This window comes from Cladophialophora immunda (genome assembly GCF_000835495.1).
Source record: "Cladophialophora immunda strain CBS 83496 unplaced genomic scaffold supercont1.2, whole genome shotgun sequence".
Taxonomy (NCBI): domain Eukaryota; kingdom Fungi; phylum Ascomycota; class Eurotiomycetes; order Chaetothyriales; family Herpotrichiellaceae; genus Cladophialophora; species Cladophialophora immunda.
The window spans coordinates 296,775-319,181 of record NW_015622542.1 but is presented as its reverse complement, the minus strand read 5'-3'; the positions used below and the strand labels follow the sequence as shown (position 1 = coordinate 319,181).

The window sequence follows — 22,407 nt, the reverse complement described above, 5'->3', positions numbered from 1 at the left end:
GGAGGGGGGCAATGGACCCTGGACTAGCGGGTTGAGACGCGACTGGTTCACGATCCCACGTGAGCGGTGCCTTGGGCCTATTGTCCTAATGGCATTCAATGCTTAGATGGAATTGCTTTACACTTTGGGTGAATACCGACTGTTAGCATACACCTTTTAACTAGATGCAATGTGATAACCTTTTCTACACCGAGAGGAAGTCTTCCGTCTGAGTCCTCTGATCAATCAACAAACTACACTAAATCTCAGTCCTGCAAGGTATCCTTCACAACGCCAACCGTTCTCAAGTCCACCTCAAGACCCATGGCAAAAGCGCTACCAGTTCCCCATTCCCAGGAAGTCTTGCTCGTCCGGGACAATTGGCAGCGGCGGTGGTTCAGGAAGCGGAGTGTATGGCGGGCCTCCCTCGGACAGGTTGACGGTCAGGCTCGACCCTGACGACGCAGGCGGCGGGCATTCGCCTTCAAGGACGGGAAGCTCGTGGTCAGCTCCATTTGTTTCGGTGACTAACTCGGTCAGTGCCCACAGCCTCCTCCCCCTGCACCTTCAAGAGCCCTATGTTATACTCACAGCCTGGAATTGAATTCAGCATGAACTTGAAGATAGTATCGCCAATCTGCCAGATCAAGGACACAGCGTACGTCCAGGTGGCAGTGAGAAGCCAGCCAATGGCCCTGAAGCTCGCCATCAGTGTCAAGTATAATCTAGTTGGCAAAAGCCTGGCCGCTGCAAAAGGCATTGTTTGGTTCGAGTCTTTGGACAGACACAGTGCCGGCTGTGGCGAATTTATAGACACAACGGTAGAGGGAAGGTCGCATGCATCATTCAAGTGTTGCGGCCAAATCACCTGGAATAAATCACGCACTCTGTCTCAAAGGAATCCCATTCTCTTTCATGAAGGGTAGATGCCCAAACATTCATTGCAGGTCTTGGGGCCAGGGCAATGCGGATTTGGGCAGCTCGAGCAAGGTCGAAATCAGAGGATATATGGAAAATTGACAGGACCAGCCGAAGACTGCCAACGCCTTGGTCGGCGGTCGGACGTCATGGCAAGAGCTGGAGTGTGAGTCAACAGATCAATCGGGCAAAAGCTGCCTTGTTGGCTGCTCATTGAACAGAGGTTGGATGAGAGTGAGGTGCAAGGCGATGTTGGCATGGATTTTGTCAGTAGCAGCAAGCGAGGAAAGTGGACAGCGAGGAAAGCTCAATGCTTCACCGTAAAGACTGCCAGCAGCATGATACGGAGAGCTACACTACTCCAAGACGCATCTATCGATCGAGATTCGAGGCTTACCAGCCACATCCTCCATCAACTCACCCCGCCGCAGGCTAAATCCGCATCCCCCTCGACAGCGACCGCTGTCACCACCAGTCACTACCCCTCTGGGTGAGGTCAGCAGTGCCCGCCAGGTGTCCGCTGAGTGCCCACCGCCCCACGCCTTGGTTGGTCAGGCGCAGTCCAAGTCCTGGATCGTGCCGGCGACTTCGAACCTGCACCAAACATTTCAGCCGCAGGGGGCCTCTAGCCGGGGGCCAAAGCAACAGCCGTGAAGGGCGAGCTGGCGCTCAACAATGGTGCCTCCGAGACAATCCACTAAGCCCTTGGCCCTGGCTACCGACAAGCATCAGCTGCTAGTCGGCGCTTTTCTGCCGTTGAACAGCGATGGAAATGTTGTCGCTATGTCGCGCAAGATATATTGGACCTTCTTCTCGGCTTCAGTGACACGAACATCTACCTCTTGAAGTTGTCTTTGCTGCGATTGTCGGGCTCAGTGGACGAAGGGCCTCGAGTGGCAAGCGCCGCGCAATCAGGCTGAGAAGCGCTCTTATCAGCATCGACACGCACTTCACTTTGCTCTTTCTTGCTCTCCAAACATGGCTTCTGACGATGATTCGCAGGCTGTGGACACCCATCATGATGAGAAGGATTGGGAGTCGCAGAAGGAAAACTTCCGCGTCTTTTACATTGACCAAAACATGACTCGCAAAGAAGCCGCGGAGTGCATGAAAGAACACTTCAACTTCAGCGCCACCCCACGCCAATGGGAGCGCAAAATCAAGCAGTGGGGATTTTCAAAGTACACGAATCGAGAGGAAAGACTTCATCAGATTGCGCAAACCGGCAAAACCGTCTACGACGTGAGTCGTCCCGGTCGAAGACCTCGTTCTCATGTAGACGAGCACGGCAATCTCCAACCACATGAAGATCGTAACCTGCGTCGCTTTGCCCGTCGAGAACTCAGTCGTTCGAGATCGAGGTCACGGTCGGCCTCCTTCACCGACACGCCGCGCCCACAGTTCAAACAAGAATTTTCGGATCCCTCTGCAAATGCATCCATGGATTCTCCATTTGACTTCAACCAACTCGACTCGGAAATGCGACGGAGTTCCAGCAACGACGGGTTCCATCTGCCCCCAGCGCAAGCCGGTGGTGGCCCGTTACAATCATATCCACCGCACCTCTTTCAGGAGCACGAAGCCGGCGCGTATGGGACAGCTGCTCACCGGAGCCTTCCTCTATCTGTCGGCCATGATCAGTGGGGCCCCGCACAGGTTGATGGGACACAGCAATTCAACACCGCTGCAGCGCAAACGCAGTACACGGTGTTTCCGAACGATCCGACATCATCGCATGTCCCACAAACAAGCGGTATCCCAAATGGTACACAGCGCTTTTCGGTTGATGCAAGGGACCCATCATTTGGTTTCCCCATCACCGAACCCTCGATGACCTCGTTGCCAGCAGACTTCAATCAGTTTGACATGGCAGGCGCCGACATAGGGATGACTTCAGGAATGATGCCAGAGGACATGATGACAGAGCAGTCAATGTTCGGCGACACGATGCAACTGCCACTTGGCTCGGAGACGCTGAACCAGACAGGTTTCGAGAACAATCCCGGGATCAAGTTTGCTGTGGTGGATGTGGACTCAGCGCCGATGCTTCCTGTCGCTGAAAATGCTCCTTTGCAACCTTCGGTGGGCATGGACGTGTTCTTTCCAGAGCAAGGCTCGGGCAATGATGGGCCTCTCCAAAATGATGTGTTGCCCCTGGTCGAAGAGTACACTCGGGCTGTTCAAGCTGCGGCCCTGGGCTTCATCAATAGATCTTCACACAACAACGGCCATGCCATAGACCTGGCTGCTGATCTTGTTCAACCAAGTAAGTGCTGCAGGGTACCCTTTCTCTTCTTGAATCCCGGCTAACCCGCCACTCCGCTAGGCCGGGCATTTATGACGAGCATGGCCGTCATTCTTGACAACTTTGCGAAATCACAGCAAAGGTCCCTGCAGAGCATGAAGGATACCTGCAGGAACCTCCGACAAAAGAATACGCGATTGATGCAGATCCTCAACAGCAGTAGGTGTTGACTGGCGAATCCCGGGTCTCTTTTGGGGACTTGTGCTAACGTCTTGATAGACGATGACATGCAGCCAATTCCTTCGATAGAGCCTCAACAGAATCGATCCTCTCTCCCTCCACAAGGAGCGATATATGGTCATATGTATGCGCCGAACTTTTGAAAGGATGGAGCACATGTCTTGGTATATTGAATGTTGATCACGTGGGCGACCTCGGCAGATGTCGTTTGACCGAAGCGCGTTAGTGACGGCAAGGCCCATTATCATCCGCACAATCATCCTTCAACCTAAAATCTCAGACTCAGCTTATCTCGACGACTTCACATATTGCGCTCGAGGCAGCGGCGAGGTCTTATTCGACAAGGTCGTCGGTGGGAATATTATCGATATCTGCCATGCTTTTCACCCGAAACCCGATAACAGACATCGTTCAAGATGTTGGTGATCCTGTGGGACCCTGACACGCTCCTCCACAAAACCGTTGAGCTGTTGGGCTCAAATCTCATTCCTGCCTTGGAATCACCAGAACGGTTGGAAGCAATCCTCCAAGCTTTACACGATTCTGAGTATGGGGCCGCCACAAAGCAAGTCAGCTCGCTGCGGGAAGGCCCGAAGCCGCGACTTCTCGAACTCACCTCGAAAACACATGGGCACGAATATTTGCAACACCTACGAAACGTGTACGAGGAGTGGCTATCGGCCGGCCTGATCGAGAAGGACGGGCATGTTCTGCCAGAGTGTTTTGTGTTGCCGACTTCGACGGGGAAACCACTACGTCCGCCCAAGGACCTTTTCGCAAGAGCAGGATATTATGCCTTTGACATGAGCAGTGGCATCATGTCAGAGAGTTATCGAGCCATGGTGGCTTCCGCAAACCTCGCATGTGAGGGGACGGACATGCTATTAGGCTTTGATAGTGGCCAACCCAACGACGTCGACACCGTCGTAGCTCTGTGTCGGCCACCAGGACACCACTGCGACGGTCAGCGAGCAGGTGGCTACTGCTACATCAACAATGCTGCTTTAGCAGTGAGTACGTGGCGGTCATATCAGCCTGATGCACAGATCGGAATCCTGGATATCGACTTCCACCATGGCAATGGCACTCAGGAGATTTTCTATGCCGATGGCAAGGTTCTGTACGTCAGCATTCACGGGAAAGACGAGTTTCCGTATTACACCGGCGAGGAAGATGAGATAGGCCTTGGCGAGGGGCAGGATATGAACATCAACCTTCCACTCAAAGTTGGCAGCTCAATCGAAGAGTACCTGGAAAAACTCGACCATGGCCTGAAGAAACTTGTGGAGTTCAAGACCGAGTTCTTGATTGTGAGTCTGGGGTTCGACACCTTTCATGCGGATCCGTTAGGTCATTTCCAGATTCACACAGAAGACTATGAGACTATTGCGAGGACAACAAGACAGGCACTCAAGACAATGCCAGCACTTATTCTTCTTGAGGGCGGATATGTGATTGAGCACCTTGGTGCGAATATGTTGTCATTCCTCAAAGGGTGGAACTCTACCTGACATCCAGCCCGCATGCCCACCAATTCCTTGCGCCATACATACCCGCCCAGCTTTCAACGTGATGATGGATGACCTCGACCCATGATATTTGTGTATCAATCTTTGCGGAGGCCCAGTGACGGGAAGGGAAGCATGGTCAGACCTGGTCCAAGGCGTCAGTCTGCTGCCTGCGGAGGTGGATGACAGCTTCTGTACATCGTATCAGTGACCATATGGACGCGTGAAAGATGAAACATCGGAGGGGGTTACCTGGATGTTGACGGTTTGCTCGGTGGGTCTGCCAAAGGGCATACAAGGCAATGAAGAACATGACCACACCAAAGAGGATGTTGCTTAGAAGCTCGGGGGAGATGTGGTGCGGCGTCTGGGCAGGCATTATGTATCTTTCAGAGACTTTGACTCGCGACAAGGCTGGGAATGTATGCTTTGACCTGACGTTGTTAAATCGAGAATCGAGCGCAGTTTAGGCACGAGAGGAATTGAGAACAGGATCGAGTTCAAGGAACCCATGGAATTGGGAGAGGGAGTGAGGTCTAAATTATATACCCAGGTAGGTTGATGGTCACAGCAACAAATGTATTTGGTGACCATTTGTGTCTTTTTTTCATCCGTGTCGAATTGTGGATCGGCGGACCCATCAGCCGCCACGGCAGTGGTGGAAGCTCAATAGAGCAGGCCAATGATTGGCGGGAGGCGGGGAGGCCAACCTGGCGGAGTGATGTTCTCACTGCGTCGAGAGGGAGAGGGCAGGCACATACAGGATCCTGCAGCGATGATTCTCATTGGAGGGAGAGGGGAAGTCCCACACCCGTGCCTCTCATCTACCGTCCGCCCTCCCCTAAACCCTCCCTCCCGAGCTCTTGCACTAGAACTCAGCCTCACCGGCCTCGCCAAAGTTCCTGCAAAGGCAACCGCCAGCCCATGTGTCACTGGGGTGGGATGCATGCCATTTGTCCCAATCCAGATAGTGCGTGAGGTGCCGGGCTGTCACGAAAAGCAGGAAAGGAGCTGGCCACCACTGCCATTCACAGTCTTCCTAGACAGTACCGGATGTGAGGGTCCCGGAGGGTAGCAGGCAGGACGAGGAAGAGGGGGCCTTACTACGGGCCATTACCTGACAAGGGACTGGCACTGGCAGCTCGAACCCCCTCGTCCATTATTCTAACTGGAGGGCGATGCCAGGTCTGCAGCTTCTGGTTCAGTCAACAGGGCAAGAGCTAACTGACTACGAGTAAGTCCACAACCACTTGCTGGATCCTAGCTGGCTCACTGTTCGCTGTAAGGGAGGAGGGAGAGAAAAAAAGTCGCCGCCCATAGACTTGTCCCGATGGGCTGAAATTCGAGACTTGCTGTATCCGAACGAGATGCGCCATCTTGAAAGCCACAGAACTTTCTTGCCCACGCCTCACTCAGCCTGCTTAGCGAGTGGGGGACCGAGGGATAGTCGGCGGGCGCTGCGTGACAGAACGCCACAAGCAGAAGCAGCAGGGGCTCCTCAAATCTTAATAACCCCTTGCTGATACCTGGCAATATGCTGGACAAGGAGATTACGCTAATTCGATAATGGGCTTTGGTTTAAACAGAACGGTGGCTTTGCCGTCACGAACCTCGACGGGGGCTTGAAGAGGACATTAAATCTGCCAGAGGAAGGGGGACGATCTGGTCCAAACATGCTATCCCGTCCCCGGTATCTACCCTAAGCCAATCATTGGTGCCCCCATCCTCCAAACCCTACTAGGGTACTGTACCTCTGATGCCTTCCAAGTGCATTACGTGCAAGTGTCGAGTACACGACTGGGGCTTTGCTCTCTGGATGATGCACCGGGGACACCATTTCTGTCGTCCAGGCAGGGTGTTTGGCTTCCTGTGGCATGTTACCCCCTCAAACTTCCCAGCCTTACGCTTCTGGACATGTTTACAATGGGCTTGCAATATGTTTGAAGGAGGGACAAGGAGGGCAGCGACTTGTATGCTTAGCGAAATGGATTGGAGAGGAGAAATTCATCTTCATTTTCTGGCTTTTCTCTTTCCCTTCGTCTTCTTCAGCCTTGTCCTTTGGGCAGTGATAGAATGAATGCTTGGGTTGACTGCGCCGCAATCCACAGAGTTGCGCCGTGCTGCAAAGTCAACACCTCCCTCCTCTCCATCACCGGAGCTAGATAATGCCAGACCCTCACATAGTTTTTGATGTAATTGCTTCGGTCCAAAAGGTTCTCGCCGCCTGATGCAATGCCAATTCCACCCCCCTTACCCCTCCACTATCATCTCCTGCTATTCTGCCTCATACTCAGAATCTGCGCCATCCGGATAAAGATGTTCAAAAAGTCCAGCTCGAGCGAAATGCTCTCGTTGACCACGTCCTTCCTCACCAATCCCCGCTCGCTCATTCTGGCGTGGTGCAAAATCTTCTGCACGTCATACAGTGTAAACCCACCAAAGACTGCGAGGCCGCCATAGAGCCAAATATTCTCGGTCCAGGCGAGCGTGCGAACGGCCGTGGCAGGGAGAACCAATGGCGCGAACCCGGAGATGGCGACAACGGCGACACCTGCAAGCAACGGGCCTCCCAAGTATAGGTACTTCTCTTGCTTGGCGGTGGCCCCAATGAAAGCGATGGATCCCATCATGCCAACAGTGTAAAGGCCGGCACGAGCCAGGATCGCGGGAGAGAGAAACATCAGTGGAGAGAGAATGGCGGCCTGGGTGACATTGAAAGCCGTCCAGAGGGCATATTTTTGGATATAGCTGTTTCACCTTGTCAGTACCATATCCTTGAGTCTGTCGGAGCGAGGTAGATGCGACTTACTTGTCTGGGTGTGTATACATCGTGCCGTACATCGTGCCAATACTCGCAGCGAGACCCAAGCCGACCACCAACCACGGGTTCGTAGCCATCAATCTGTAACTCCAGCCGCTGGTGTGCAGTGTCCGGGCCGCAAGACCGATGATCCCGACGCCCAAACCGGTGTGCAAAAATGTCTGGTTCAAGTATTCCCGCTCAAAGGGAGGCATGCCGCCATCTTCGCGTGTTTCGCGGTTAAAGATCAGGTTCGTGGCGACAATGGTTCCGCCGACCAGCGCAGCGCCGTACAGAAGCCGTTGCGTGAGGTTGCCACTCGCGGTGGGGTTCGCGGGTTGGTACGAGGGCGTTTGATAGCCGCGCTTGAAGCCATTCCGTAAAGCTGATGATTTCAAGAGCGATTGTGCGTTCGAGGTCGAGGCAAACGGCCGAGGGTTGAAGAAGGAGTTGGATGATTTGGGAGACGAGTGGAACGCTCGGACAAGCGTCGAAGGTTTGCTGAGAGGTTTGAGGGTGTTCGAGGAGACCGCAAAGGGCCTCCTGAGAATGAAGGACATGATCAAGGCGCTCTTCAGAATGGAATCGGAGATGGTCGACAAGTGAGAAAGAACAGAAAGAAAGTCGTTGACGGGATGGGCGTGTGGAAGAAGTACGCAGGCACAAAGAGCTTCGCCATACAAATACATCCGAGGCGCCGCCACAGCTCCAATGACGCACGGGCGACGCTAGGCTGCTGATTGGTCAGCTGGATGGAATCCTCATCACGTGGACCCGGATATTCTTATCCGACGCCACTTTGAAGACTTCTCGATGTTTCCAGCAAGGCTTCAACTCCCTACTTGTACTTGTACATATGTAGAAGTTACTCAATACGTTAGTACGGAGTGACCCAATACTCGTATGCTTGGTTCACGTCCTCCTCCTGTGACACCATACGCAACACCATGCCCCCATGTTCAATCCCCTTGCCACAAGCCAGCCGACTCAGCCTCACGGAATATACCTAAAGTCCGGATGCTTGTGCCCGAGGTCCCTCTTCTCAGCCTCATCCAACCCCTCAAGTCGATGCGTCCTCTTTCCTTGCTCCCGTAGTCGATTCTCGCGCATGTTATATGCAATGCCAAAGCTAGCTACAAAGAGGACAATGATCTGGGCAGACAGGTTGATGGTGTGACCAATGGGGTAGCGAGGCGCGTCGCGAACAAGATAGGTCCATCTGTACAAGGTCAGTCTATTCATATCTCAGGAATGATTCAGTCTGTGATCCCTCACGTGGCAAGGACGCCTCCTAGAGTGCCAACCGAGACAATCCACGCAGTCGCCACAGCACGCACTGCCGGCCCGGCAGAATCTGTCAGGCGTTAGCAGTGATTCGTTTTCGTATCAAAGCACTCTTCATACTGTTGATCCCCCAAGAAAGGAACCCAGGTCCTCCTGGAAAAGCTCCTGTGGTAATAAAATAAACAGCCATATAACGAATCGAGGCATTTGTGCTCCATCTCAGTATAGAAAACCCGGCGATTGGCAAGAAAGTGGCTCCTGCGAGATAAATACCACGCCTGCGCGTTTTGTCGCTGACGTACGCGATCAAAATAGCCACGAGACACGCAGCCACGTACGGGGGCACCGAGTACAGTTGTGCCTTGGTTGCGGTCCAGCCGAGATCCGCCAGGATAGTGGGCATGAAGATGGAGAGACCTTGGACAGTGATGTTGATCAAGAAGAAGCCAGCCGCACAAAGGTTATTGTTGATGTTGAAGATGGCGGCGCGAATATGATGCCATTGGACCTTCTCCATCGGATCCTGTTTCTGTCAGTACTTGCTTGTCGAAAGACATCATTGAGTGCTCACAGCGCGATGCTCTCGGATCAACCGTTCATGGGCGATATGCCGTTCTCGTTCGGTGAGGAACCGACAAGTCTGCGGATTCGATGGCATCAAGGTTGGAGCAGCCGCTGCAACGATGATGGTGATCTAGAACTCATTAGTCCGGATTGCAGCAGCCTATGTCTAAAACACACCAAGCCCTCAAAGAAGAAGATATTTCTCCAGCTAGAAAAGGGAGTCAGATGCATAATCGAACGCACTCATCTGGCAACAGCACTCACGTGTGGATCGGTGTAGACTCTGTCCCCCAACGAGGGATGCGACTGAGATCCGTCAGCAGCTTGAACAATTGCCCAGTAGTGAACCTACTTACGACAAGGCTGTCGCGAACAAGCCTCCAAAAGCCCCTGCGATGGAAGCAGCTGAGATGAATATTCCGATCCGGAAATACAGCTCTCGCCGTTTGTAGAACGTGCTCAGGAAGAATGAGATCCCAGGCATGGTGCCGCCTTCAAAGACACCCAGGAACGCCCGCGCGACGCACAGTTCGTCAAAGTTCTTGACAAAGGCGGTGCAGAGAGACACCAACCCGAAGCCAAAGACCAGTCCCGGGATGTAGAATCGAGGGCCGATGTGCTTCAGGAGGATGTTGCTCGGAACTTCCACCAAGAGGTAGACAATGTAGAAGACGCTCAGCGCCCAATTGAAGCGGTACCCAACCAGATCCAGGTCCTTGGCCATTCCTTGAATCCGAGCATTTCCAATATTGGCGCGGTCGAGGAAGCAAAAGAGGTACAGCAGGGTGACCAGGGGGACAATTCGCCGGTCAATCTTTCTCCTGATGGCCGTCTCTTCTTGCTCCGTCCAGTCTATTTCCTCGGCCGATGACTCGCTTTTGGTGGGATCCAGATCAAGCTGGTCAAAAGCCGAAGCTTTCAGAGTCCCTCCTGTAATTCCCGTCATGTTCGGTGCGGAGCGTCTTTGTGGATAGTCAACCTAAGGTATCGAGACTGTGATGAACAGGTAGAAATGGGATCCAGGTCTGGCGACGAGAGGTTTCAAAGCCGTGTATTTAAGCGAAGAGGTCGAGGTGACTCCAGAGCTCACGACCGCCCCACATACACATAGAGCTTGCGGATGGCTATCAGAGAGGACTCCCATGCTGCTGCTAAGGTATGCGGCATGCATGGTGTCCCATCCGGTGGGGAGGATGCCCTGCGCGCAACGAGACATATCGGCTGTCGTCACCGGGAGTCATGACGCTCTGCTCGATCCCACAGTGTCCAGGATACAGCACATGGCCAAGGCAAATGAAATATCCCCCGCTGGTTGATAGGTCTCTTCAAGGTGGCGGGAAGAAGCCAAGTAATAAGTCTGTCTTGGAATCTGGGGAGGGGGGAAAAGCTGGGCTTTTAAAGCGAATTGAAAGCAGGAGAAGACAAGCCTTGGAAGCGATCGCCTCTTGGCCGTCAGGGGTTGCGGTGGGAGTGGCGGAGTGACGGTCTGGCGGAAGACGATGATGTTGGCACGCGGTGTCGATCTCCTCTGGTCAGCTAACAGACCATTTGCGGTGCACCACGTACAGTACGGTCACAATGGTCTTGTGCTCCTTAGTGTCGAATTCCTCAGGAGATGGCCCAGCTGGCCGAATGATAGTGTGGCAGGCATCTAGCGATAGCAAGGCTGTCCCCTTTGAGCTCGGAGCATGGGCCCAGAGTGGGAATGGACGTTCTCGTGGGGAGCAGTCAACGCGACAGCCATTGGGTGGAACATGGCCCAGGGTCAAGAGGATACGAGGACAAAAGACCGCCGCTTGTTTTGCTCTCCTCGACAAGAATGTTCCATTGTCCCCTTGGCAGAGGTGCCCAGACTTCGGCAGTTGGGTTGAGGGACATACCACCTTATCCGCTGTGCCCTCCACTTCAAACCGAATCTGAATCAGTAGTAACAGGGCGTGGAAGATGTGGATGGATGTCAGCTGGCTCTTCTGTACGAGGTATGTCTATAGCAATGTGTGCAATTAGTCCCGTGGGGAAAGGAAGAGACATAGCCGCTGTCGAGACGGACGGGAAATGAACACTTGCATCATCCTGAAAGAGTCTAGTTGCAACGGTCTAACTCTGGCCGTCTATTAGAGTGACCCCCCTAGCAACCTCGTTCTAAGAGTTCATCCCATCCCTAAAGAACTGCATAGCCCAGCTACCCTCCTCTTCCTGTCCAGCCTTGCCCACGACATCCCCGCCATAGCTAAAATACCCAGCCAAATTACCCTCTATAGGCATCGCATTCTCGGCGATTTCCTCTGGAGTCCCGAAGATCCACACCGTCTGCTGCCCCATGACGATATGCTGCAGGATATGGCAGTGCATCATCCAAACTCCGACGTTCCTCTCGGTGACACGGATTCGCCAGACTCGCCAGCCATTCACTTCTCCAGGCTCGAGAGACTGCAACGTGTACTTGTATAACATGGTCGTGTCACGCCGCGAACCAGGGTAAGGGACATCGTCGGTGGCGTAAGATTCCAGCAGCGCCGCGTGTGCTTCAGGCGAGTATTCCCCCGGGCCCGAACCCAGGTCCCAATACCGCCCGCCGTGAGCATGCATAGGATGCGGACCGTAGATCCCCGCTGGGTACGAAGCAGCATTCTGCCACACAATCTCAATGACCTCGCCGATTTGGGCGGGATAGGTCTGTGAGAGAGGATCAAAGCCTCCATTGTCGATTGCACGGCCGTAGTCTGGGGTGACACCATTGATGCTCGCATTTTGAAGGATTTCAACGAGGTACGGTGTATCTGTCGTTGGTCCCAGGGGAGCACTGTCACTCCAGTATTCATTGTTCGATATCATCACTGTGTTGCCGGAGGTGTTTCTGAGGAACTGCGAGGTCGAAATAATAATGCGGCGAGTTACTTCTGTTGCGCTGGGAGGGGTTTCGTAGCCAGCCAAGGGAGGATTCTGAAAAGCATACTCGAGCCAATTTGTTACATTGGTGGGGAGATCAAGGATCGGTCCCGTGGGAAGGGAATCTGGACATGAGGAGTTCGAGGTCGGATAACAGCAGCTCTGTGCCTCGCTATACACCCGTCCATGCGATTTTGAAAGCCCCACGTCGGTGTAATTGAGAATGGCCCATCCAGAAACCGTACTTTGGCCTTCTCGAGTCTCGAACTGGATCCAGAATTTTGTCTGCCCGTCCAAGCACTGCAACTCACTTGGCGATTTCGCTTGCAACAGGAAACTGAATCTTTGACCTGTGTCGACCTGCATGTACGGTGTCTGCAAGGGGTAGACGTACGAGTTGTCCGTTTCGATAATAGTCAGATTGTCGTGATGTTCAATGCCAAACAGCACCAGAGACAATGCGGTACTGCCAATGAGGCGTACTCGATATGTCTTGCCCGCCTCGACATTCATGACCCAAGGCTGACATGACTGATCCGACTCTGCAGGGTCAGCAGAGTTAGGGGCCGTTCCACTCTGTCCGTTGATCAGCAACGATGTGGGATCTCCCGTCCACCTCCAAGGAACGCCCGTCAACTGTGATTCTATTGTGAGATCGTCCTCGGGATAAAAGTCTCCAATCTTCAAAATGATCTCTTCATCGTACCCATATGGCGGAGGTACGGCATCCTTTACAATCAAGGCCCCGGTAGCCGTCATGGCTTGGAAGCCCACGTGCGAATGGTAGAAGGATGTTCCAGCTTCACTTGCACCAGGATGGAGCTCGTAGTCATAAAAACATCCAGGAGGAATTGGCCACTGTGAAGCCTGCGGGGCGCCGTCAGCATAAGGCGCCGCAGAAAGCGTAAGGCCATGCCAGTGCTGTGCATTTATCGGTCAGCAAGCAAAGTTCCCCTTGCAACATGTCGGGGATTTGCCCCTACCATTGTCGTATTGACGTCTGCGTCGTTATACACACGAATCCATGTTGTTCGCTCCGGCTCGAGATATATCGGAGGTGCCGGATATGTACCATTGATCAGCGTTGAGAGGCGAGGCTGACAATTGAGCTGGATAGTATCGACACTAACTCGTAGGACAATATCTGGGCTGAAGCTAGCATCTTGTGTCATAGGCTTCTTCGCGGCACAGACGGGAAAAACAAGCGAGCAAATGCAACTGCAAGCGTGCAGCCAGTATGAAAAAGCAGACAGCATTTCAAAGATGATATATCTGCAGTGATGAAGGGAGACTTTGAACTTAACACAGGGGGGTGGAATCCATTTAAAACCTCATCTTAGAAGCGTTGAAGTCTAGACCCGGGGCAGCGAGCCATCTTCTTTGAGTCTCGCAACAAAGTCCTCTTTCCGGACCACGCGGCGCAGGTACGTCAGCGCTGGTTGAGAATTTGAATTGGCCTGGTCTTGTAACTGATATATCCTGTCGTTATCCGGTGTGGTGAACAGATAGAGCACTGCATCCAGGGGCTCACCAGGCTCAACCGCGAGGATCGGCACAGGCTGCGTAACTTTGTCAAAGACATTGCGGAAGTCCGAGGCCAAGATGGCACGACAACCGTGTTACAGAGATGCTTGTGACACCTGAGTTCATGGCTGTGCGAGGTTTATTGAAGGATCTAATGAGCTCTTCCGGATAATATTGGGGAGTTGAGTTGACGTGTGCCATTGGGAAGAGAGGGAGCCTATTTAAGAGGTGTCTGACAACGTGATTTTCTCCACCTTTTCCTAATACTGATGCCGCAATAAGCGCGGCGGAGTCTTTTGTCAGACAAAATGCCCGGGTCAGGATCAGGCTGTCACTGTTCAGGCAGCCTTGCCAAACCAATGTGGTAACCCATCGACTCTAATGCGTTTCTAGCATTCTATATCTATAAGATCTCCCCCCGCTAGACCGGCCATGTCGGCTTACAGCTTCGGAAACCTCACTCTCAGGAATTGGCTGGGCCAGGCAACGTCAACACCCAACTTCCAACCCACCTTCAACACCCACTCTGGCTCTCGCATAAACTGCCTGGCCACGAGAATAACATCCGCCATAGGCTCCTTACCGCCTTTTGCATCTGTCATCTCCTTTGCGGCGTTGGCTTCCTCCCCAATGCTCTTGTCCGATGCTTTATCGTCAACAATATCCCGCGCCTGCTCGGCTTCCGTGATGAGGCCCACAGCACCGATGAGCAACTTCAGGTGGTCTGCCTTCATCGTCTGCCGGATCTGGTGGGCAATCTTGGTCTGGTAGTCCTTGGAGGAAAACATGTTGATGCGCTGCTGAGGATGATTCCCGCCGCTGCTGACGTCGAGGAGATCCACTCCTAGCCCAGGCAGCAGACGAGCCAGCTTCATCGTGCTGTCCACATCCCAGCTTCCCAGCTGCTTGCCCAGGTCTGTCTCCTCCATCCACTCCGTCGAGCTGACCCGTAGGAATAGAGGCATGTCCTGTGGTATCTGTGCCCGGACCGCGTTGATGACTTCAACCAGGAGACGTGTGCGATTCTCAAAGCTGCCACCGTACTGGTCGGTGCGCCTGTTCGTGATGGGGCTGAGGAACTGATGGATCAGGTAGCCGTGCGCAGCGTGAATTTCAATCACGTCGATGCCAGCTTCCACGCTCCTCCGCGCGCTGTCTGCAAATGCTTTGACCACACCTTGAATCTCCTCCACGGTCAGCTGCCTCGGAGGCCAGAAGCCGCCGTCTTGGGCCAATCCTTTGCCATCCCAGCTCTCCTCGGGTCCGCCCATCGGCCCGACTACATCGTCCGGCCATCCATCAGCACTCTTGTCCGCGCGCACCGACGGTCTCTTGATTGATGACGCTATCCACGGCGGCAGGGTGCTCGACTTTCGCCCAGCGTGAGCAAGCTGGATCCCGGACAGAGCACCCTGTGACTTGACAAAGTCCGACACACGCTTGACGCCTTCTGTCTGCGCGTCGCTCCATAGTCCAGGGCAGTTGGGGCTGATTCGCCCGTTTGGCTGCACACCCGTAGCTTCAATGAAGACCAACGCGGCTCCCTTCAGGGCGTAATGGCCTAGCGTTGCAATGTGGTAGTCGGTGAGTTTCCCAATGTCAGGCCCCGAGGACGCGGTGGAGTACTGGCACATCGGCGCCACTATTATGCGGTTGCGCAGGGTTTTGGAGCGGATTTTTAGAGGCGTGAACAGTGTTGGAGTATCGGCAGATGGGGTAAACGGCGCCCCTGGATCTGAAGCATGTGCCGGGGTGAAATATGGTATATTTGGCACCCCTTTGTTGACGAGGATGGGAGAGCTTGATGAACCCATGGTGAAAGACTCTATACCACGGCAATCCCCAGTATCGTGGTATTCGTGTATCTGAGATATTCCGGGTGTCCACTTGCGGCTTTGCCTTGGTCGTGTCGGTTAAGGAGAGAGAAAGAAACGGCTGGGGGTCAGAAGGTCGGTCTAGAAAGGGGAATCTGACAAAAATCTACACGGAGATCTTCGACTTTATACTGATGCAAAACATCGAGGCAGCATAGATTGGTGAGCAGACACTGAGATAGGCCGGCTGTTGATTTCTAAGACGCTCGAAGATGTTGGAGAATTGATAGTGCATGATCCGGGTCAAACACCGACTTAGCCGAGGCAACATGCTGCCTCCATCGTCCCATTACCTGAAAATGGGTCTCCAACTACTCCTTATGGAAGATGTGCCGGTCAATACGGAGAGGTCGGTGGTATAGTAAGAGCGGAAGACGCTGTATTCGGTCACTCATCCACAGGAAAGACTAGGAGATGAGGTGGATCACCTAGAATTCTGGCTACGGATAAGGTATTACTTGTTGTAAATGAGAGCTTTATCCAATAAAATTACTCTTTTGATTGCCGGTCATGACGAAGATCACTCACTATTCTCGGTTGACTGTTTGGACGAAGCATAGGCATCCAGTGGTCCAGGCGTGAGACATGTCCCAAATGCATCATCACCATGGCAGCTCGAATCCCTCACGATGCCAGAACTTGCCCGTGTCCTCGATGGTCTTCTGGCTGACAATATTTTCCCACAGCTTTCTTGCCGCCTCGTCTGGCTCGACTGTCTCGGGCGGCATCTTTGCATTCGGCAACAGGTTAGTCCTCACGTAGCCAGGATGCAAGAGCATGACCGTGACGCCCTTGTCTTTCAAGTCCATCGCCATGCTTTTGCCAATGGAGTTGACGGCAGCCTTGGAAGAGCGGTAGGCGTAATGCCCGCCAGAGCTGTTGTCGCCCACCGAGCCGACGCGACTCGAAACAATCCCAATCTTGGGCTTGGAGGCTTTCAAGACGTTGGGCAACAGGGCCTGTGTGAGAAGGAAAACCCCAAACGTGTTAACTGCAAACGTCATTTGGAAGACTTGCAGATTGCTCGTTGTGAGGCTGTCGTCTTCATTGGAGGCGGCAACACCTGTTCGAACCTGTTGGTTATTTGCTGTCTTATGCCCCCTGTCTCACGATGCAAGGACGGGTTGTCACACCTGCAATGTTGAGCAACAGATCCACCGTCGTATCGCCGAGACTGTCTTTGAACTGTTGGATTGACTCGGATGAAGTCACGTCAACTTCAGCAATGTGAGCCTTCTTCGCTTTCAAAGCCTGGAGTCCGTCGCCCGCATTCCGGTCGATGGCGTAAACCGTGTAGCCCTACCTGGAGGGTTATCTCCATTGGTTTCTGCACAGTGACCGAGCTAACCTCATCACAGAGTATTTTGGCAAACGCGTGGGCGATGCCGGAGTTTGCCCCAGTCACGATTGCGGTAGGCATCTTGGTAACTGCAGAGGGGGCCAACAGAGGATTCTTGGCCGACAAGAAGATAGAGGTCAGGATGAAACACCAGATCCTCAGTGCCTATACTTTCTCTTCTGGGTTGCAATAAGATCTTGTGAATGTTTTGTAATTCTGGAGACGAATGACGTGATTTGTTAACTTTGGTCAACCATGCCTCCGAGAGCCAGGCAAAGGGAAATTGGGGTGGCGGCGATGCCAATACTCGGCACTGGTGAGTAAGGGGGAGTATAAGGAGTGATTGGTCTCCTCTGGGCTGGTGCCGGGAATTGTTGGGCTCACGCAAGCTTCCCTCTGCCAAGCCGCTAACGAGGCTACGAGCCCAGCGAGCGGGATTCCTCCCCTCCTGGCCACCCTGGAGGGTGCTCTCGGCCTCAGTCCAAGGGGTGTCTCCGGCATGTAGGCGTGGCAAGCCTCGTAAGGCCCCGTAATTTAGGCGGAGCAAGGCCCTTTTAGCAGGTCTTGGGGGTCGCTTGTCTTTGCTGCTCAAAGCCTGTTCTGGTGGTCCTCTCTAGCTGCCACCCGCTAGCAGATAGAGATTGCAGTAGATCGCAAAGGATGGGCGGGCCAGACGGCCCTTTATCTTATACGATTCGTGTCCTTCCTCCTCCTTGTCCCCTCGCTGTTTTTGACATCGCATGGCGCAGTGGCTATCTCTTACCTGTCGTGCAGACTATGCGCCGAATATACGACTGTCTGGTAATGCCTGGAGCTCAACATTGCCTACAGCTGGCCAATAGCTAATGCTTTGCTTCCCCACCGCCGGGACCGGAGTCAGCAATAGGCGAGACCACCGCCCGCGTCTGTCAGACGTTGGGCCACTGGGGGAATGATTGACCTGCTACCCAAGTCACTGTCGAACAAATTCAACGATTCAGCGGCGATATCAATCCACAAGCGTGACTGGAGCACCGATTCCTCGGGCAGCAGTCTGCTTAGCCCTGCCGAATCACCAAGACGACGACGGGCCCGACGACGACAGTGGAAGCTCTCGAGATGCCTGCCCAGCAAAGCAATATGCTACGCAGCGGCACTTGCTCTCTTGACCGTTATTTCGCTCTGGTGGTTCCTGCGCCCTACGTCCACCGATGGTCTCTTTGAAATCTTGAGACCCGATGTAGACGATAGTGTTGCAGAAGATGGTCCTATTCCAATCGGCAAGTCCGTGGATCGAGCTGGGAGAGAAGTCTTCTGGTGGGAGGAGTTTCCCAGGTGAGAACGGCTCCCTGCACATGCTAGTTGCAGTGGTAAGGTTAACCTGCGTCGCAGACTCCACGGCTTGTATCGAGGCCGCAAGAACATCGTACCATTCTCCGACTATGTCCCCGAACAACAGGCCAACACTTTCAATCCTTTCGATCCTGGCGAGCACGATGACCCCGAGTTGATTCCGCTCTCACTGCCCGTCCCCACAGACGTCGAACAATGCTATGTGGATGAAGAGAGGGGAATCCTGCCGCCGACAATAGCCGCATACGACGGGCTCCCGCAGGGTATGACCGCACCCCTGTTTGGTTCTCAAAATGTGCTTGGCATCAATGATCAGGTCTGTTATGACCGCATAAATCGACTGGCGCCATATGGCTTGGGACTTGCAGAAGAGCAAGGGGGACTCGGTAAACACCTAGAGGGCGACAACGAGGGACTAGAGCGCGTGGATGCGGTCGACTGGAGGGGTATCAAATGGCGCGACGCGCAGCAGAGCTGTCTGTTGAAGAATTCGCACCGGCGTCGATCTCGGACTGCGTTTGTGTTACGCACATGGAGCACCTTCCACTACACGGAATCTCACATTGCCATGCTCCGCGCGATAATCAGCGAACTCGCGATTGCGTCCGGGGGCCAGTACACGGTTCATTTCCTGATACACGTGCAGGACGACACCATTCCAATCTGGGCTTCAAGAGAACTGTACAACCAGGTGCTGAGGGACAGCTTACCAGAAGAATTCCGAGGGATGGGCACACTTTGGTCTGTGGCGCAAATGAAGTTGATCTACCCTCCACCATTTCCCGACAGCATTGTGAACTTCTCCGGCGGCGAGATCTACGAGGCATATCGATCCTTACATTTTCCGCTACAATACTTTGCATCTCAAAATTCCAAGTACGATTATTTTTGGCAGTGGGAAATGGACATCAGGGTTACGGGCAACTATTACGAATTGCTGAGCCAGATCGAGTCCTGGGCCGAAAAACAACCGCGAGACTATGCTTGGGAGCGATCTTCAACGTTCTATATTCCATCATTGCACGACCATTCTTTTGAGAAGTACGCTCAGTCTGTCGTTGAAGAGGTCCAGGCTCGCAACGACACCCCAATATCCGGCCCGCAAATACCGCGCGAGCGACTCTTCAGCATCCCAGAACAGAAAATCCCCGACGGTAGCGACGAAGTTACAGATCTAATCACGTTGAACCCTCTCTTTGATCCCGAACACACTCGTTGGGCCTTTCACGACGACATAACTGGCTACAACGTGACCCGAGACGGACGGCCCCCTACTCGCGCCGCCCTGATCACCGCGTCTCGAATGTCACGTCGCCTCCTTCTGCTTATGCACGAGGAAACCTACCGGAACAAACACACCATGTTCCCAGAGATGTTCCCCGCCTCGATTGCTCTCCACTACGGCCTCAAGGCGATCTACGCCCCTCTTCCAGTGTATTTCGACCGCGACTGGCCCAGCGCGCATGCCGACGAGGTCTTCAACAACGCCCCTATCAGCCTGGAGCACAAGAAGGCCGGCATGGACCACGGACACGGGCATTTCCACGGTGAAGGGGGCAGCGTGTTTGGGCCCGGCGAACACGTTTTCCGAGGTGCGACGTTTTATTCAAATGCGGGATTTGCCGGCTATCTCTGGAGGAGATGGCTTGGTAGAGAAAATGGGAACGACGAATTGGCCTGGGAGTCGGAAGGCGGCCCAGGAGGCGGGCGAATGTGTTTGCCCATGATGGTTCTGCATCCGATCAAGTATGAATGATGACCTAAGTTTCATGAGCTCTGACGGGTTTCTTTGAGCGTCGAGTCCTCACCGTTACTGGGAGGAGAAAACGAACTAGGCCGCATGGACCGTGTCAATGATCTCAGCTTTGATGGGTTATGCGGCGTCCGTTTTGAGAAGGCATTTACCCCAAAGGCGCTGGTTATGGATCTTCTGCATATATCCAAGACATTTTGCTGAGGAAAGACGGCACATAGAGTACGAGATAATGCTAATCTTTGGACTTTGACATCGCCCAACTGTGATCCTTGGTATCCTGGACGGGCACCTGGGGCTCGACATGTGTCGCTCTACCCATATTCGGTACAGCCTGATCTACCCATGCCCATTTCGTACTGGAGGAGAGTTTCCCTTGCAGCTTTCTAGACCGCATTAGGCAGGTTTTGATTGACCAGCAATTGGCGAGGAGACGCTTCCTTGGAGCAACCTCGGGTTTACTACGCACCTCGACTCTCCTTTTGTCGGGACCGTGCAAACCATCGAGTGTTCCAGCTGAGAATCTGAGCGTCACTCGGCGATCCAGATGAAGAATTCCAAACGTACGTAAGGACTGTTCGTTGAGTCAGGCCCGGACTATCCGAGCAATGGAATGCAGGAGGGCGCCGTTGACATATAATATATATCCTCGACCCCTTTCAAATGCTTGGAGGTGAGTTTCGATCGAATTTCAAACCACCTGATTCTGGAAGTGCTGCTGGGCGAAATTTCTCTGCCGTGTACTTTTGTCAACACGCTCCTGTCAAATCGATAAGCCCATCGTCAACTCCCGGTGTCAAACCGTCACGCCAAAATGCCTCTGCCACGCCGAGCCATCATCGCCGTGACATCCGCCACGGCCCCTCTCCACCATGGACAACCGACCGGGCTCTTCATCAGTGAGGCTCTCCACCCCTTCCTGGTCTTCCAGCGGCACGGCTTTGAAGTCGACATCGTGTCCGAAAAGGGCACCTACGTCCCTGATTGGTTGAGCCTGCAAGAGAGTTTCCTGAGCGGTGAGGTCAAGAAGGAGTGGGAGGACGTGAACAGTGAGTTTAGGCAAAAGCTGGACCATATGCCGAGTGTGGGGACGGTGGATGGGAAGAAGGCAAGTTTCATCCAGGATTCCTCCAGCTTGTAACCGATGTGTTTAGGTGAGGTGGGTATGCATGCTGACTGATTGACGGGCATGCGATAGTATGGCATCTTCTTCGCTAGTGCCGGCCATGCAGCTCTGATCGACTATCCTCACGCGAAAGGCCTGCAGAAGATCGCGACGGATGTTTGGACGCAGGGTGGCGTTGTCTCGGCTGTGTATTATCTTCTTCCCTTTTCCCCCTTTCGTCCAGCTCGTCCAGCACATACCCTTCTGGGAATCTGTCCGCCACAGAAATGGGGAGGCTCGATAGGCTGATTTGCGTCGTCCCAGTTGTCACGGAGAGGCAATTTATGCCGGCATCACCGACCCGACCACGGGCGAGTCCATCATCAAGGGCAAAACCATCACCGGCTTCACCACTCAGGCAGAGTACGACATGCACATCATGGACCCCATTCGGAGCTGGGGCGAGCCCTTGATCGATGAGTGGGCGGCCAAGCTGGGTGCCAAATGTACGTTCCGTCTCCCTCCACGAGGGTTGCATATTAGTAAACTCCAGCTATCCTCGAGCTCAAGGGATGGATCTGCTGACAGATTCTGCGCCTAAGACGTCAGGGCGGATGGAGTCTGGGACGACTTCCACGTTACTGATGGGAGGGTGGTGACTGGCATGAACCCTCAAAGCGCCCAGTCGACGGCAGAGGCAACCGTTGCCGTGTTCGAGAAGCTCTGAACGGGCGAGACATCGAGCCGAAGTGAGAAAATGGGTGACACGGTTTGACGAGAAAGGACTCATTTCCTCAAAGGTTATGGCATTTATTGTGCCCTCAGGCAGAGTAATATCCCAACGGACTTCTAATATGTGATTCAGCGGCCTCCTCGTCGTTATTGAGTGACGGGCCGTATTCTGAGATTACATTCCATTCTATGTCACTGACGGAGGCCTGCATTGTAGCTTGTGTTCCACGTTCCCTTATCCTGGGTCAGGTTGCGACCCAATGGCCGGAACCCACGCAATGGGCCTCCAGAGATTCGAAGCAGTGATGACCCTGACTTCCA

The 22,407-nt window shown here is 53.6% G+C and overlaps 10 protein-coding genes across 11 annotated transcripts; 4 read left to right on the top strand and 6 right to left on the bottom strand.

Moving 5' to 3' along the window:
* Positions 1 to 107: 107 nt before the first annotated feature.
* Positions 108 to 1,136, bottom strand: PV07_02498 (uncharacterized protein). Its single transcript, XM_016389111.1, has 2 exons — positions 571 to 1,136; positions 108 to 506 (listed from the first exon to the last, which is right to left on the bottom strand). Exons 1-2 carry the CDS (start codon positions 737 to 739, stop codon positions 316 to 318), a joined length of 360 nt encoding a protein of 119 aa, XP_016251013.1. The 5' UTR covers positions 740 to 1,136; the 3' UTR covers positions 108 to 315.
* Positions 1,137 to 1,875: 739 nt separating this feature from the next.
* PV07_02497 (uncharacterized protein) lies at positions 1,876 to 3,525 on the top strand (the record flags this gene model as incomplete). The annotated part of the gene is made up of 3 exons (XM_016389110.1): positions 1,876 to 3,163; positions 3,224 to 3,361; positions 3,422 to 3,525. 3 exons carry the CDS (start codon positions 1,876 to 1,878, stop codon positions 3,523 to 3,525), a joined length of 1,530 nt encoding a protein of 509 aa, XP_016251012.1.
* A 273-nt stretch (positions 3,526 to 3,798) lies between these two features.
* PV07_02496 (uncharacterized protein) lies at positions 3,799 to 4,893 on the top strand (the record flags this gene model as incomplete). The annotated part of the gene is made up of 1 exon (XM_016389109.1): positions 3,799 to 4,893. The coding sequence occupies one exon, from the start codon at positions 3,799 to 3,801 to the stop codon at positions 4,891 to 4,893; it is 1,095 nt and encodes a 364-aa protein (XP_016251011.1).
* Positions 4,894 to 6,879: 1,986 nt separating this feature from the next.
* On the bottom strand, positions 6,880 to 8,352 carry PV07_02495 (uncharacterized protein). Its single transcript, XM_016389108.1, has 2 exons — positions 7,700 to 8,352; positions 6,880 to 7,638 (listed from the first exon to the last, which is right to left on the bottom strand). Exons 1-2 carry the CDS (start codon positions 8,248 to 8,250, stop codon positions 7,155 to 7,157), a joined length of 1,035 nt encoding a protein of 344 aa, XP_016251010.1. The 5' UTR covers positions 8,251 to 8,352; the 3' UTR covers positions 6,880 to 7,154.
* A 331-nt stretch (positions 8,353 to 8,683) lies between these two features.
* On the bottom strand, positions 8,684 to 10,663 carry PV07_02494 (uncharacterized protein; the record flags this gene model as incomplete). The annotated part of the gene is made up of 7 exons (XM_016389107.1): positions 9,895 to 10,663; positions 9,803 to 9,844; positions 9,716 to 9,746; positions 9,546 to 9,668; positions 9,095 to 9,497; positions 8,966 to 9,044; positions 8,684 to 8,909 (listed from the first exon to the last, which is right to left on the bottom strand). The coding sequence occupies exons 1-7, from the start codon at positions 10,482 to 10,484 to the stop codon at positions 8,684 to 8,686; spliced, it is 1,494 nt and encodes a 497-aa protein (XP_016251009.1). The 5' UTR covers positions 10,485 to 10,663.
* A 984-nt stretch (positions 10,664 to 11,647) lies between these two features.
* Positions 11,648 to 13,960, bottom strand: PV07_02493 (L-ascorbate oxidase). The gene is made up of 2 exons (XM_016389106.1): positions 13,411 to 13,960; positions 11,648 to 13,348 (listed from the first exon to the last, which is right to left on the bottom strand). The coding sequence occupies exons 1-2, from the start codon at positions 13,681 to 13,683 to the stop codon at positions 11,681 to 11,683; spliced, it is 1,941 nt and encodes a 646-aa protein (XP_016251008.1). The 5' UTR covers positions 13,684 to 13,960; the 3' UTR covers positions 11,648 to 11,680.
* A 200-nt stretch (positions 13,961 to 14,160) lies between these two features.
* On the bottom strand, positions 14,161 to 16,018 carry PV07_02492 (uncharacterized protein). Its single transcript, XM_016389105.1, has one exon. It carries the CDS (start codon positions 15,763 to 15,765, stop codon positions 14,392 to 14,394), a length of 1,374 nt encoding a protein of 457 aa, XP_016251007.1. The 5' UTR covers positions 15,766 to 16,018; the 3' UTR covers positions 14,161 to 14,391.
* Positions 16,019 to 16,264: 246 nt separating this feature from the next.
* On the bottom strand, positions 16,265 to 17,450 carry PV07_02491. 2 transcript variants are annotated; one of them, XM_016389103.1, is made up of 3 exons: positions 17,174 to 17,450; positions 16,959 to 17,124; positions 16,265 to 16,888 (listed from the first exon to the last, which is right to left on the bottom strand). In XM_016389103.1, exons 1-3 carry the CDS (start codon positions 17,243 to 17,245, stop codon positions 16,428 to 16,430), a joined length of 699 nt encoding a protein of 232 aa, XP_016251005.1. In that variant the 5' UTR covers positions 17,246 to 17,450; the 3' UTR covers positions 16,265 to 16,427. The 2 variants fall into 2 exon arrangements, with proteins under 2 accessions (XP_016251005.1, XP_016251006.1); XM_016389104.1 differs by having other exon boundaries at positions 16,265 to 17,124.
* Positions 17,451 to 17,878: 428 nt separating this feature from the next.
* Positions 17,879 to 20,509, top strand: PV07_02490 (uncharacterized protein). Its single transcript, XM_016389102.1, has 2 exons — positions 17,879 to 18,478; positions 18,536 to 20,509. Exons 1-2 carry the CDS (start codon positions 18,096 to 18,098, stop codon positions 20,250 to 20,252), a joined length of 2,100 nt encoding a protein of 699 aa, XP_016251004.1. The 5' UTR covers positions 17,879 to 18,095; the 3' UTR covers positions 20,253 to 20,509.
* A 554-nt stretch (positions 20,510 to 21,063) lies between these two features.
* Positions 21,064 to 22,081, top strand: PV07_02489 (uncharacterized protein; the record flags this gene model as incomplete). The annotated part of the gene is made up of 4 exons (XM_016389101.1): positions 21,064 to 21,357; positions 21,448 to 21,563; positions 21,679 to 21,860; positions 21,957 to 22,081. The coding sequence occupies 4 exons, from the start codon at positions 21,064 to 21,066 to the stop codon at positions 22,079 to 22,081; spliced, it is 717 nt and encodes a 238-aa protein (XP_016251003.1).
* Between the last annotated feature and the right edge of the window lie 326 nt (positions 22,082 to 22,407).

Bases quoted from the DNA above. Each gene is read 5' to 3' on its own strand.
- PV07_02491 (XM_016389103.1), bottom strand. From the start codon at position 17,245: ATGCCTACCGCAATCGTGACTGGGGCAAACTCCGGCATCGCCCACGCG. The intron at 17,125-17,173 runs GTTAGCTCGGTC...CCCTCCAGGTAG, and splicing joins CCAAAATACTCTGTGATGAG to GGCTACACGGTTTACGCCAT. The intron at 16,889-16,958 runs GTGTGACAACCC...AGGTTCGAACAG, and splicing joins TCTGTTGCTCAACATTGCAG to GTGTTGCCGCCTCCAATGAA.
- PV07_02492 (XM_016389105.1), bottom strand. From the start codon at position 15,765: ATGGGTTCATCAAGCTCTCCCATCCTCGTCAACAAAGGGGTGCCAAAT.
- PV07_02495 (XM_016389108.1), bottom strand. From the start codon at position 8,250: ATGTCCTTCATTCTCAGGAGGCCCTTTGCGGTCTCCTCGAACACCCTC. The intron at 7,639-7,699 runs GTAAGTCGCATC...AAGGTGAAACAG, and splicing joins ATGTATACACACCCAGACAA to CTATATCCAAAAATATGCCC.
- PV07_02493 (XM_016389106.1), bottom strand. From the start codon at position 13,683: ATGCTGTCTGCTTTTTCATACTGGCTGCACGCTTGCAGTTGCATTTGC. The intron at 13,349-13,410 runs GTAGGGGCAAAT...ATAAATGCACAG, and splicing joins CAGACGTCAATACGACAATG to CACTGGCATGGCCTTACGCT.
- PV07_02490 (XM_016389102.1), top strand. From the start codon at position 18,096: ATGATTGACCTGCTACCCAAGTCACTGTCGAACAAATTCAACGATTCA. The intron at 18,479-18,535 runs GTGAGAACGGCT...CCTGCGTCGCAG, and splicing joins TGGTGGGAGGAGTTTCCCAG to ACTCCACGGCTTGTATCGAG.
- PV07_02498 (XM_016389111.1), bottom strand. From the start codon at position 739: ATGCCTTTTGCAGCGGCCAGGCTTTTGCCAACTAGATTATACTTGACA. The intron at 507-570 runs GTGAGTATAACA...TGACCGAGTTAG, and splicing joins GCTGAATTCAATTCCAGGCT to TCACCGAAACAAATGGAGCT.